At 41.4% G+C, this 15249-nt stretch overlaps 1 protein-coding gene across 1 annotated transcript; it reads left to right on the forward strand.

The window, feature by feature from the left end:
• The first annotated feature begins 235 nt into the window (after positions 1 to 235).
• On the forward strand, positions 236 to 13936 carry LOC133389387 (divergent protein kinase domain 2A). The gene is made up of 3 exons (XM_061636950.1): positions 236 to 1272; positions 10455 to 10758; positions 11028 to 13936. The coding sequence occupies exons 1-3, from the start codon at positions 619 to 621 to the stop codon at positions 11357 to 11359; spliced, it is 1290 nt and encodes a 429-aa protein (XP_061492934.1). The 5' UTR covers positions 236 to 618; the 3' UTR covers positions 11360 to 13936.
• Positions 13937 to 15249: the final 1313 nt, after the last annotated feature.

Consider the following 15249-nt stretch of genomic DNA (forward strand, 5'->3'; position numbering starts at 1 on the left):
TTTGTCAGGGCTTTGAAAGTTCCCGGCGGCAGCTTATATAGGATTGTTTGGGAGAAGGGAGAGTAGTAGGGCTGGGGTGGAGGGACGACGATCGAACCAATCCATTTTTCATTCTATGTTTCGAGCGTGCTCGCGCTCACCAGAACACGCCCTCTTCATCCCTCACCCTCCCCGCGCTGGCTCCGCCCCACTTCCAACACAGCTGTGTGTGCCCGAGGCGACTCCGTTCCTCTCCCCCCCCCCGGCCAGGTTATGTGCGTGCGGTAAACAGGAAGGCATATGCACAATCCATCACGCGCCTCCCTTTACAGGCGCGCCGTAGCTACCGTGTGGCGGCGGTTATTGTTGTAGCTCCTCCCCTCATGGGAGGTGGGGGTGGCCCTGTCCGGCGGACTCGCGTCGGCTACGGTGCCGCCCCTTTACCCTCCCCCTCGCTCCCCTCAGTAACTTGGCTCCCTTTTAGCGGGCGAGCCTCGCGCTGGAGAGTGCACTGGTGCTGAAGCTGCAGCGCGGGGAGTACGGAGTGTGAGGGGTGAAGCAGGCTCGTAAGGGGGAGGTGCCCCGCCGGCTGGTCCGGCCGGCCAGTGGGTCGGGAGGCGGCGGCGGCGGCGGCGGACGATGCTCCGGCTGGTGTCGCTGAAGTTGGGGCGGCTTTACCGCTACGTGAAGCTGGCGGTGCTGGGTGTCCTGGCGGCGGCGCTGGCCCTCAACTCGCCTTCGCTGCTGGCCTCGCTGCAGCGCAACGAGCTGGCCGAGCGGCGCTTCCTGCAACTGAACAAGTGCCCGGCCTGCTGGGGCACCAGCTGGTGCCGCAAGTTCCTCAACGGGCAGCTGCGCCTGGAGAGCTGGGGCCGCCTGCGCCTCCTCGACTTCCTCAACGTCAAGAACGTTTACTTCGCGCGCTACGGGGAGCCCCGCGAGGGCAGCCGCCGCGTCGTCCTCAAGCGCCTGGGCTCTGCGCGTGAGCTCGCCGACATCGACGCCAAGATCTGCCGGCGCGCCACCGGCAGGGGACGCTGCGACTTGCTCCAGGCCATGCACGCCACCGAGTTCGCCAGCATCAACGGCGACGTCCGGCTGCTCACCCCCGACGTCGTGGAGGGCTGGTCGGACCTGGTGCACTGCCCCTCGCAGCGCCTCCTCGACCGCCTCGTCCGCCGCTACGCCGAGACGAAGGACTCGGGCAGCTTCCTCCTCCGCAACCTCAAGGACTCGGAGCGTATGCAGCTCCTCATCACGCTCGCCTTCAACCCGGAGCCCCTCGTGCTTCAGGTAAGGCGTCGCTGCCTCTTCCCTCCCATCCATTCGGACTCACTTAAATACTCGTTCGCGAATTCCTCGGGCACATAATCGGGATCGCATAATGTGTATCAGTTAGCACCGTGCATTAGCCCGTCACATCTGTACCTGTAACCGGGCTGGCTATTGCATAAAAAGGTTAACGTAACCCGTATCTTTCAGGATCAGACCAGAGTCGATCTAGTTCAGGATTATGTCTCGTGCAGTGTGTATCCCGATACTGTTCTATGCTCCTGTGGGCAGAGAACTTGATGGCGGTCACTTTAACTTGGATGCTGCCACTCTAGGTCCTGGCTAATAATTTCCATGTATATCTAGACATATGTTTATTTTTATATCTGTATGAAACATTTCGGAGGGAGGGAGATAGTTGTAAGGAAAAACCACAAACGTTCTATAGTGCCTTTAAAAGACAATACATGTTAATTATGTTGTAAGGTTTGGTGGACTCTTTAAGGTGCTATGTTTTAAAGCTCAGCATTCTATTTCCTTTCTCAGTCTCTTATTTCAGTGTATGGTAACAGAGTAGGGGTTCTGACACACAGGAGGGCTTGTAAGTATGCTGTAGAGGGTGGTGCTAATGGTTTTTGAGGCCAACCAGAATAAAAGGGAACATCGTTGGGAATTTGTATGATTTTTTAAAAATGGCTAATTTAAGACCTCTTCAGATGATGGTGTTTTCATATTTCCTTCAGTTAGCCTGAGCATGTAGATACAAAACAAGTTTACGTGTCTGTACAACAGGTGTGTTTTGCAGGGGGGACGCCTTGGGACTTCATTCTGTTACTTTTTCCACAGCAGGCACCCTGCTGGTCCCCTCCAGTCTACCATTGAGGCACGCACACACATCAAGGCAAAGGAGGAGGCAGGAGGGGAGAGGGCTCCCCAGCCAAACCCATACAGTAGAGAGGTTTTTGCAAAGCTTCTCTGAGCAGGCGGAGGAGGAAGAGGACGTGCGACACCATGGGGCAAGCAACAGGCTGCAGACAGAAGCCCATGAAAAATCTGTTTAATTCCAATGGGGGTTCAAAATTAAGCAGATATTCACCCACCCCAGCCTACAGCTTGTCTCTTGCCCCACAGTCTAGCTCTTTCTCTTTCTTCTCCCTGGGCTGGTACTCTTGGGGAGGATATTGCTGTGGCCTCGGCTGTATGGATGTGTGTGTGTGGGGGGGAGGAGTCCTGCCTCCTTCGTGGTAGCAAGGGTGGCAGATTTGTAGCAGCGCAGTGTGAATGTGTGTGTATGTGAGGGACAGAGGTGGTGTGAAGCGACCCTGCATTTGAGAGAAGTTTATATGGGAGAATGGTGGTGAGGATAATGGAGTGTGAGAGAAGGAATTTACACGGGGAGGGTGGAAGGCAGTTGCAACCCCAGGAATGACTGTTTTGACTTCAAATCACCCAGCCCTAGGAAGCAGTTGGATGTTGTGCTTCTTGGATTTTTTATCCCCTCCCAAAGGTGATGGATTGGTTCAGGTTTTAGAAGAGGAGGAGGGGCACATTAGTCAGAAAGCATTCAAAAGGGATAAAGAATCATGCTCTTTCCCGCTCTTAAAAAAAGAGGTTTTAGAACTCTGTGAGATGTTCCTGCCTTCTTCCCCCTCTGATTCCATCCCCCCCCCCTGCTTCTGAAAGTATTCCTCATTGCAAAGCATTATAATTTGCAAATGCAGAAGAAAAAGGGTTGGGTGCTTCTTGCCTCAGTTTGTTATGCAAGGACAGATTATTCAAAGCAACGTCTTCGCTTCTCTGTCAAACTCTGCCCAGACAAAATTGATCATTCTCTCTCTCTGTTTAACAAATTTAGGCTGCAATCCAATATACACTTACCTGGGAGTAAGTTCCATTGAACCCAATGGAGCTTACTTTTGAGTAGATGTATTGGATTGCAGCCTTAATCCACTCCCTGTTGGGAATGGATGCTGCTGCTATGGGAGGAGCGAATGAGGAAGCAATTTCCTCTGCTAGGAAGGCAGCAAAACCAACATCGTAAAGCTAACTTGGCTTACTTGGGAGTAAGTATCATTGATCACAGTGGGGTTTGCTTATGCGTAAACATGCAAGTGGTTGGGTTCCATGACACTCTAGTAGATTTATCTTAATGAAATAGGTTGCTAATTTATTTCTTTGGCTGGATTAGAGACAAGTAGAATGATAGTTAAATTTTAATTCATGTGAGTTAAGGTCATTTTATTTTTCTAGGTACAGAAGGCATGGAAGGATCGTTCAACAAATGAGCTTCTAAAACCACAATATGCTTTTTTAAAAATGGATTAAAATAGGCTTTAAATGGGGAAGGGCCGTAGCTCAGTTGCAGAGCATCTGCTTCCCATGTAGAAGATCCCAGGTTGAATTCCTGGCATCTCCAGATAGGGCTGAGAGAGACTCTTGTCGGAAACCCTGGATTGCTGCTGCCAGTCAGTGTAGACAGTACTGAGCAAGATGAACCCAGGGTCTGACTCAGTATAAGGTGGTTTCCTGTGTTCCTTTCTATCTTTCAACTGCTTTCTTTAATATACTGAGAAAGCGTTGTCTCCAAACAAGAAAAATAAAAGTTCCCTGTAGTAGTCTCATATGACAAAGGCAGGCTAGCCTATGAAGTCTTTAACCAAAAAAGCCTATCAGCCATGTAGGGTGGTTTGCCAGAGACTTGACAAAACTCCTATTTGCTGTCTATATGAAATTACAAAAGTGCAGGTTGTGAAGTACTTGCAGGCCACAATACTTGGCTGGTGAGTGTTGTTTCAGGGATGGGGAGAGAGAGATGATGACCTTGTGGAAGGCCAGTGGGCAATTTGGGGAGTCTGCAAGGGGATTGATTAATCTATATGTGCTGGTGAATCAAATGGGAAAGGATCTGTCCTTGGAGACTGAGATGAGAGGGTGAAGCTTTCATACAACATCACAGGGTTTTTTTCTTTATTGCTGTAGCTTTCCAAGTCAGTTATGCAGGCCCCAATGAGTGTCAGTGGTATAACCTCAAAAGGGGTGGCAGTGAGAGGCATGGCAAGACTCACAAAGGGACCCTGCATTTCTCAATTTGCCACTACACTACTGCCATACAATAATTTATACTAAATCAGCTGAAATTGGGCACTTGAGCTCTCTCCTGGGCTGTTTAATTCATAGCTCCTTAAGCCCTTTTCCAGGACTCCCAATAGCCATGAGAACAGAGGAAAGCAAACACCCACACACACTAACAGCTGGTGTCCTCAGTTGCTTGCAAAAATTAGCCAGGAGTCTCCCTGGAAACATTTACAACCAAAATATTTTAAGTCCAAAGCTGCAGTCCTAAGGTTGTATCTTTGAGAGTAAATGCCATCAACATTCGTGCGACTTACTTTTTGAGTAATCATACATATGAGTTCAGTATTGCTTTTGAAAAATCAGTTGTAGTAAATGAGCATACAGAACTGTTGCTTATAGCCCTCTTCAGATGCCAGTAAAGGAGAAATACAAATTCTCGTCTCTTTCATTCAACTGTAAAATTAGGGCTACCTTTATCCATATGAATATGTATATATGGTGTCATGTTGTTGTTAGCTCTTTTATATGTAATTTTTGTATGTAAGTGATACAAAACCCCTTTTTTATTTTGTCTCAATGTGTTCATAATTGTCAAGCATCTCTAACTTGTTTTTAATTTTTTAAAAAGGTTTTCTTTTGGTGAACTTTCTCTTCTTTCTAGTAATCAGTTAGTCGAAATTGTTGTTTGTCAGGTAGCAGGCTGGGTGGCACTGTCACTGAAGGCAAGACAATTCCTGCTATAGCTATCTTGACTCAGATTTGAGACTTCAACTTGGTAATTTTAACCTGTCATTCATAAGCCTCATAATGGTTGTTAGGCCGCTAAACTTAATAATATGATAATATTTAAAATTATTTCAGACTTGCTGAGCAATGCTATATTAATTTTTTTGTGGGTAGCGCAGACCTGGTTTCTTATTGGGTGGGTTAAGTATAGGTGGCATATTCTGATTTAACAAGAGCAGTAAAACAAAACAAAACTAGGCAGTGTAACTCCTGGGCACATCAGTATATTTATGCCCTCTCTATTATAGGTGTTTGCATGTAAACAGTATGCATTTTTCATGAAGCTATATTTTAGTTGAACGGGTTATCTAAATGTGTGGAAAGCCACAATATTGATGTGGCATTGCGTCACATAGGCAGAACCTAATGTAAGTGCCTTCCATGAGCAGGGTAATGTTTGAGGAAAATAAGCAGCCTTGAATTACGATGCAACTGCTTTTGTCTTTGTTCAAAAACAGTAGTTCCTAACCTTGTTTGCAAAAAGCAATAAATATACTAAAGGAATGGCTGAGTTGCTCCAACAAACTAGAGTGGGTTTCAAAGAAGGATCAAGTGGACTGTTGAACAGCTGGTGCTCTGTTGAACTGCTTAGTGACTTGGTATGTACCAGCTGGTGTATGCCTTTAACATTTCTTAAAAGAGTGCCATTAACTTGAAATCTAGATAGATTGTTTTCAAAGATAGCCAACATGAAGGCTTTATTTACTGTGCCTTCAGAGCAGCTTTCTATTTAAAGTGGTTTATCTATGTTTTTTCTCTTTTAAAATTTCATGTTGGTTGATGTGCTTGGGTAATAAATTAGATTAATATTGCGTATTTGTAGATGTAGAGAATGCTTAATATAAACGCTATTTAAGAGGAGTGGCATTACATGTCTTCCCTAAATAGAACAGCATAAAAATGTTCTATGTCACCTAGGGTATTTTTTGCTTAAAAATAATGTAATGAAAGGTATTTGGACTCTTTGTATAACAACAGAACAACATACATCTTGGTGTATAGTTGGTGTGCATGTGATTCCTGGAAGAATTAATGTACAAAGTGCTTTGTAGTTGGCTGTGTGCGGTATCTAGAGTAAGAGATGGTCACTTGCCCCGGTCTACACATTGAACTTTATTTGGTGGCTATCGCTTTGTCCAAAGAAAATATTCTTGTTGTACCACACTTCTGTACTGTAATTTGATAAGAAGTTAACAATGAATTCAAAATTATGTTTATACTTAGCATACACACAGCATGTATACTAAGCATCCAAGCAGTAATCTGTGTAGCAATGCCATATGTCAGCCACTAAATTGTCTAATATGTAGTCTTTTTCTAGAAATTCTTTGGCATCTGTTTTTAGAGAAATTATAAAAGTTAAAGATTCAGCATCAACATGTTGTCAGAATGGAAGCAATAAGTGTTTGCATTTCTCCAATTTTCAGTAGCAATTGTACATGTGACAGTTTAGATGAGGAGAGTAATGATTTCCACAACAAATCTAAGAGTATGCACTGATTTGTCTGCTTGCAGTTGGCTTGGCATAAAAGCAAGTTTGGGATGTTGTTCATACATGGTACCGACCCCCATTGAAGGATTTATTTCAGGATGCAGCAAGCCTTAAGAGCAGGCAGTTGAGTCTTTTGAGTCATATCCCTGATAGCTAGCTAGAGCTCCTTGAAGCCCATAAAAGTTACATTTAATCATTGCTTGCCAATTAAAAAGGAACATGGCTATGAATAAGAATTCATAAAGTAGAATGTGGGATGAGCATATTGCTATAGAATGTGCCTCCTATACCTTATTAACTTGTGAGTGAATAGTCTCAGAACTAAACAATAGCTTACGCTTTATATATGGCTGATAGATTGTGAACTTTCCCTCTTGATTTATTTTTGTTGTTATGTGCCTTCAAGTCGATTACGACTTATGGCGACCCTATGAATCAGCGACCTCCAAGAGCATCTGTCATGAACCACCCTGTTCAGATCTGGTAAGTTCAGGTCTGTGGCTTCGTACAACTCCGGACTCTCCTTTCGCATCTGTGAGCATCAGCCTCTGGGCTTCCTTTCGGCTTTGACCCAGTGGTGTCATTAGTCACAGCACTACTCGTACTTGTCCTTTGTTCTTCCCCAGTAGCTCGGTGAGTGCCTTCTGACCTGGGGGTCTCATCTTCCAGCACTATCTCGTGTTGCATTTTGGATACTCTGTTCATAGGGTTTTCGTGGTAAGAGGTATTCAGAGGTGGTTTACTATTGCCTTCGTCTGAGTTTGGATGCATCTTAATCTGGTATCTCGGCTTTGACCATTCCGCCATGGGTGCCCCTGCTAGGAGTCTAGCCTCTTAGTCTAGATTCCTGACGGCATTGGTCTCAGCTTCTTCAACACTCTCGAACCCCTCACCAAGTGAAGGTGTGCATCCTAAAGGGGATCCTTCTTGATAAAGGTGTATAAAGTTGGTTTTGGCGTTCCGTGAACAATCTTATCTGATTAATGACGGGAACAGAATGCTAAAACCTATACAGACTTTCTTGTTTAACTTGGTTTCTTTTGCTACTAAAAGGGTTATGACAGTCTACCGTGGATTGGTTACTCGGTGCCAATTACTATTCTAACAAGGCAATCCTATGCTTGTCTACTGAAGTCTCATTGAGTTCACTGGGATTGCACCAGGTAAATGTGTGGCATTGCAGTCTAATGTGAGTAAATAATAATTCTATCAGGCTTCTGTCTCTCTTTTTGTGAATTGCAAGATCAGTTAGTTATGATATTCATTAAATTATATCCAAATTGTGACTTGGCAGTTCTTGCAGCTCATAGAAAGTTCCCCCCCACCCAAAAACCCGCAAAGTCTAACTGCCTCCTAATTTTTCCAGGGTTCTCTTACGATCTGCTGAAGTCCTGCCATGCTTATGGAGTATAGTTGTTTTTAGACCTCTTACTTGTCAATTAAACATACTTTTAATAGATAGGTATGTAACTTGGCACTGTTTGCATTACAAGAGCTAACTAATGTTACTGACTTTCTGCATTGTTTAGTATTACCTAAACAACACTGATGAAAGCTAGGGCAAAAATCTTGATAACCCTAGATCAATATAAGGGCATGCTTATGATTAAGGAGTTAATTGAATGGGATTCAAATGCTACAGATTGTGGTCAGACTGAATGATACATGACAAGGCACTAAATATAAGACCTAACTTTGATTTAAAATGGAAAATTTGTCTTGAATACTTCACCAAACTAGTGATTCTTGGATTATGAGACTTTTTATCAGATACTGGAATCTTAGTTAGGAGCCTATTTGCCGTATGGATTACTGGTAAAGTGGCAGTACTTATGAAATGCACATTGCTACAACAGACAGCCTTTATTTTAGCTAGTTTTGACATTATTTAAGCTTGGCCTACATTTGAAGAGATTGTCGAAGCTAGAGCAGAATCTTAATTAGAGAAATACCTTTCAACAGTGGGTCTCATGTGTATCCTGAAGTGTTTAGATAGAAGCTCAGCACTCTGCTTAATTTTTTTTAATTTGGGTACGTAAATAATTTCCTATTTATTTATATCACTAAACAATATGAACTTATGTGGGTAAAAACAATCTGCTAGCACAAAAATACTTCAAATGTTTAATGGGAGGAATTTGCTAGGTATTCCAATCTAAATGATCTGTCATTCCTGAGCATTTGGAACAATGGTCCATAATAAATATTCTGAGACACATTATAGCTAGGAATCCAAAACAGAAATAAAAATACAGTTATGAACTGCACAGAGTAATTTTGATCAATGCTGCTATGTAGGGCTGCAGGCATTTGTCTAAAGTCTTACTGGTTCTCTCTGCCAAAAATGTTTGTGCTTCATTTTGCTATATTTATTTCTACCTTGGTTGTAGCAGTCTTCTTCATCTGATTGTGGAGAACTAATTCTGATTTCTTGCTTCTAAGCAGTGAATTCGGTTGTCTAGCAAAAAAACATTGTCATGTTTAGGCTGAGATTTAAATTTACTAAGTAAATTTAAATAGCATGGTGGCTGCAAGTGCTTTGGAATACACTTTTAATTCTGTTTTAAGTTCTTTCCTCTGACCAAGTGATTATGCAAACCAGCCAGTCAACCCTCTGCAACTGCTTGTTGCTTCTTATCCATCTGTAAGGCCAGCTATATGATTTAGTCTGCAGACTTTTTATACTTTCCTGCAGGGCTCATCAGATGCAGCAAACATAAGTGTCATCAGAAGTGTGGTGTATGTGAGCCATGAGCTCTATGCAGATGCAGATCTCTTCCAAGAAAGTTGACACTAGAGGTGGAATGCAGTTTTCCTCTGTGAGACACATGTTAAAGTCCCATGCTCATTAGGGATTTTTGCCATTTGGCTGAACTAGGCAGAAAGATGAGGTTTCTGTGTTTTTCTGTGGTGGTGCACGGCATGACAATGTTCATTTTCCATGATACAAAAGTATGGGGCTACATAAATAATATTATGCTTATTCAAACTCCAGGAAATTCCAAAGTGGTTCGCTGTTCATTTTCATTGAAGAGCCAAGCTGCTCTTCAGCATCTCCATTGGTTGGTTGGTTTGCTGTGCTGACAATTAAAGAGAGGATCCCCAGTGCTCAGTGTGCACAGTATCTGCATATCTTCTACTTAGTACAAGAAACAGAAAAAACAATGTGATATGCTGTACATGTGCTTGTTTGAGTTACATACTGATGAGTAATTTTAAATTTGGTTCTTTCCCAGTGAACACAGAGCAGCCACAGCGTGCAACTCGTTTGGATCTCTTGCCAAATATATACAAAGTCGCATCATCCCTGACCACTAACCATTCCCTTGGAGTTTCCTTTTCAGATAAAATAGAACAGAATGTCTGGAACAAGATGGGATAAAAATCTATAGATATTGATTGACATTGGAAATGGAGAGCAAATGTGGGTATTCTGTGTGCTCACCTAAACTTGCATTTTATTAAGCTGGCATTCTCAGGCAAGGCTTCTAGACATGTTAAAGGACCAAACGAAGAAACATTATCTACAAAGGATTTCTTTTAATTTAGTGACACCATTAATAAGTGCTGGCTTATTGGAAATAAAATTGTTATTTTGCAGAATTGGTGCAAAATTACAGATATATAAGATTATACTAGCACTAGTTTGAAATTATGCTTTAGCACTGCATGTAAACCAGACCAGTGTGTGCTTCCCTCCCTCTACTGATTGTGGAAGGAATCAATAACTCCTTATAGGCAGTGGACAACACTGCATTCTCAGATAGCTAAAGGTTTCTAAACTTCACATATATTCCAACTGTAAATGAATTATTCGTCATTGTTAACAAAAGCTCTTTTCCCTTTGCAGAGTTTTCCCTCTGATGAGGGCTGGCCCTTTGCAAAGTATTTGGGAGCATGTGGAAGAATGGTGGCTGTAAACTACGTGGGAGAAGAACTCTGGAGTTACTTCAGTGCTCCATGGGAAAAGCGAGTGGACCTGGCATGGCAGTTAATGGAAATAGCCGAGCAGCTGACAAATAATGACTTTGAATTTGCACTCTACCTCCTTGATGTCAGCTTTGATAACTTTGCAGTAGGTTCTAGAGATGGGAAGGTCATCATTGTGGATGCTGAAAATGTTTTGGTGGCAGATAAAAGGTTAATCAAGCAAAGTAAGTTGGTTTGTTTTTCACCCCAAGGCTGTCACTTCGTGTTTTTCATGTTAAAAAATTAAATTATTAATTTTTATTATTAAATTATTATTATTAAATTATTAATTATTAAATTGTTTCATAAAACGTAAATAGTACACCATTTCTGCATAATAGATCTTAGTCTGATTTTCATCTTCAGGGTTGAAATTTCAGTGAAATTGTGAGAATTGGGGAAATGCCTTGTTTTCTGAGCTTCTTACTATTTGTCCTTCTTATGCATTTCACAGATAAACCTGAAAACTGGGATGTTTGGTATGAAAGCAAGTTTGATGACTGTGATAAGGAAGCTTGTCTGTCTTTCTCAAAGGAGATCTTGTGCACTCGTGTCACTGTGGACCATAACTACTATGCTGTTTGCCAGAACCTTTTATCAAGACATGCCACCTGGCGTGGCACTTCTGGAGGTCTTCTTCATGATCCTCCAGCTGAAATTGCCAAAGATGGTCGACTTGAGGCCTTGCTGGATGAGTGTGCCAATCCAAAGAAGCGATATGGTAGATTCCAAGCTGCAAAAGCATTACGTGAATACCTTGGACGACTAAGTAATAATGTGAGGTAGTTCATAGTGGGTCGATGGTCAGAAACCTTTATGATGCTGAGACAAAGGCACATGGACAAATAAGTTCTGAACACCAGATGTAAACTTTTATGGTTCATGGAGGATACTCTGTATAAACAGACACGGTTACGTATCCCACTGCAACATGAACTACTTTTGACTCGGTCAGATGAGAAGACTGACCACTTAAATGACTCTCATCAGTAGGACTTCACATAAATCTGCAAAAGTTCCACAATTTTGTGAGACTGATGACCTAACTTGGAAAGTCAAGCTATATTGGCCTGTTATAAAGGCTTTTATGTCTGATGTCATTGTCTTTTTGCCCTCCCATGCATACAATTTACTAAAGTGGCATATACGTACATACTGGTCTCTCTCATTGTTCCTGAAACCGGGGTCTAGGTTTTAACACAGTGCACTACAGGATTCCTATGCTTATTTTAACCTTGAGTTCTTTCCACTGTTTCTTACTGTTTCTATGCCTTATTAAGATGCTTATAAAAGCAGTCTTAAATACTGTGTGAACATAACCATTATGTTTGAATTCGTAGTAATTCTACTGCAGGTAATGTTTCACAAGATGGTTAAATGTAAAATTCCATCTTTATTCCATTAGGTAAGAGTAATTATTCAGCAGGGAATCATATGTGAACTAACTTTTGACACATATAGTTGGAGGTTTGGAGTAAAGCGGTACAACTAATTAACATGAAGACAGTATAGTAAATCATAAGCCAAAGAAAATGGTTGTGTATCAGTCTAGTCACCTAATTCTGTACTGTAGTGACACTAACCCATTGACTTGGATTTGGTGGGTTTGTAGTTATTCTTTAGAAGAAACTTTGCTACTAGTCAAAAGCTTAGGAAACTACATGTGAATGAGGAAATGCCTAGCAGGCTAGCGTTTGTTCTGCATTATTCACAGTTCATTAAATCGCAAATTCAGCAAATGTTTACAGAACTTTCAAACATAGGGTTGGCTATTTAATATTACTCTTCCATGTTTACTGTAGGGGCCTTGCATTACATTAAGTCTTTCAGTTGCAGTTCAGTCTTGTAACGTACCTGAAATGGATCCCACAAATCAGAAGTTGAATGAGAAATTAGGTCACTTCAAAAAATGAATTGCTTTAAAAAGCCTGTTTTCTTTTCTTTACACATTGTAGCAATTAAAGTTTTTATTGATTGGAGTGATGAAATTCAAAGGCTCCTGCTTATAGCAAGTGATGATGACCAGGTACAACTTTTATATTTACTACACAGATTTACATACCGCTTTAATGTAAGAATTCCAAAGTGGTAAACAACAAAGACATACAATATAAAAAAAAACACTACAAAAATGAAGTATAAAATTAATTCACGTTGCTCAGTGGTGCATACAGATGGGGGTCACACTTCAGAAAAAGCCAGTGTGAACAAAAAAGTCTGAAACAAGAATCTAAAATATAGCATTGTTGACACTGCCAGATATGAACAGGACTTGAGTTCTGCAAGGCAAGTGCTGCAACACTGAGCATCCTTGGTCCTGGTGACCTTGGAGCAGACCTCAGGAGCAAGAGGCACCACTTAGAGTGCCTTTCATGATGACCACAGTGTACAAGTTGGAATAAGGAGGGTTTCCACATTCTGACGATGATCAGACGAAATTGTGCTGAAAAAATATCTGGACAAATGGAGCAAAGCAGTAGGAAAGGGAGGAAAAAAGCAATCTGTTTGGAAACTGTAACATGCAGATTATCCCAGAAAAATTGATTTTTTAAAAAACAAAAACAAAGTCCTTCATTCATTTTTATTTGGCCTGCATAGTCCTAACATACAGCTGCTTATTGGCAAATTGTGTTTCTACAATGCAAATTGATTCTGTTGAGTTGTTGGGCAGCTTCCACTTTGAAGAATTTTTGCTTTCACCTCTGATACGATGCCACAAACCCATAGCACATTAGGCATGCTTGGGTTCCACTGAAATAATTTAGATTTCAGAGTATTGATATCCCAGTTACTTCAGAAAGCATAATTTTGTTTATTTTCTCTGACTTCCTTTACACTAGCTTGCCACAAAAGGCCTTGTTTTATCACAAGATTAACTTAATACCCACATTTTCTGATGAATGAGATGTATGATTGCTGTAGGCTTTAAACAACACAAGAAAAACACCACTGCCAGCTTATTGAGGCAGTTCAACTGCCAAAATATTCCTTGTGAGATTGGGGTTAGAATTCATTGTTCCCCCTTGAAAAATGTGCTAAAAAGCAGGATTCTAATGAGAAAAGGAGTGCACAATTTTCAGTCTACAGGGAAAAACACCTATGTGGAAAGCAATAAGTTTTCTTCAATTTGCACCTATCAAGTATTTATTGTACAAGGACAATTTATATTTTTAGTCATTGCACATGAATAATGGTGAAATATTTTTTGAATGAGATGTTTGGGGTTTGTATGTGCATAAAAAATGTCTTTTGTACTGTAAGTTACTGTATAATTTGATTATCAAAACTGTCTTCACTGCCTTTATACTAAGGTTGTTTTTACAAATTCTCTTGACTATTAATAAAAAAGTACTTTAAGGAACACTTCTTGACCACGTTTAAATTAATGTAATTTTTGATATCTCCATGATATTTAGATATTAAATGGGCCATATTATTCTGTGGTGAATGGCAGGTAGCTTAGATGCCTTTTGAAAGGAACTCAACAAGCTTATAGAAGACAGCTCTGTCAACAGCTCTTGGCCATGATGGCTAAGTGAAGCCCCTCTGTTCTGAGGCAGTATGCCACTGAATACTCGTTGCTGGGAGGGGAGAACAGTGGGGGAGTGCAGTTGCCTGTGCCCTTTTTGTGGGTTTAAGAACATAAGAAAAACCCTGCTGGATCAGGCCAAGGGCCCATCTTGTCCATCTGATTCACAGTGGCCAACCAAATGCATATGGGAAGCCTGCAAGTAGGAAGCAATCTTCCCAGTGGCATCTGATTGACCGCTGTGGGAAACAGGTTGATGGATTATTGGTTTGATTCAGCAGGGCACCTCTTAGGTTTTTATGAATTGTGAGTTGAGTATTACTCTTATTAATCTGAAACCTTGGTTAGGATGAAGCAACACGGGGGGGGTCATTAGCAAGGCAGTACTACATGTATCGATCATAAGACTATTTCTGCTTCACCATGAATTTCTTGTATGATTGAATCTATACAATAGAAGTAAAAGCAGTGTAACTGAGAACTGCAAGAAACTGGAGGATTGCCTAAGTAGAAGATGGATATTCTCACAACTTCTGTGAAATCCATATTCCTTGAGGATTACATACACAATGCAAATGTACGACCAAAATACCAGTTTGCCTTTTGTTGATCTGTTCTTTCAGGTAGGACAAATTTGTCAATTCTCTGAAGTGGGGTCAGTTTAAGATATTACTGAGTTATATATGTTTTTGGATGTAGTCAAGACAGCCAGATGCATCCTGCCAACTGAATGTGTGATTCTATGGTTTGATTCTGTGGCTTACCTGAAACTACCTGGGTATTTGTGGCTTCAAAAAGTAACAATATGCCAAACTCCTTAATTTTTTTATGTTTGGCTTTAAAAGAAAGTATAGAAACAGTTCTGATTTGCTACTCTAGAACACACGTTGAAATGTTTTTGTAGAAGTGAGAAACCAACATACTCATTTACCAACCTTATTAGTTAAAAATCTTTTAACTGGTCTTGAAATTCAAACTACATCTTCCATTTTTCTTGCTATTGCTATCTTCATTCCCCCCCCCCAACAAGGCTTGTTAGCCCATGCAACTGCTCAGCCTCATAGCACAGAACAACATTGCAGTCACTTATAGGAGCTTGACTCCTCTGCATGCTATCTGCAGGATTAATGGCAGTTGCAGAATAATC

The sequence above is a fragment of the Rhineura floridana genome, chromosome 7 (assembly GCF_030035675.1).
Source record: "Rhineura floridana isolate rRhiFlo1 chromosome 7, rRhiFlo1.hap2, whole genome shotgun sequence".
NCBI classification, from domain to species: domain Eukaryota; kingdom Metazoa; phylum Chordata; class Lepidosauria; order Squamata; family Rhineuridae; genus Rhineura; species Rhineura floridana.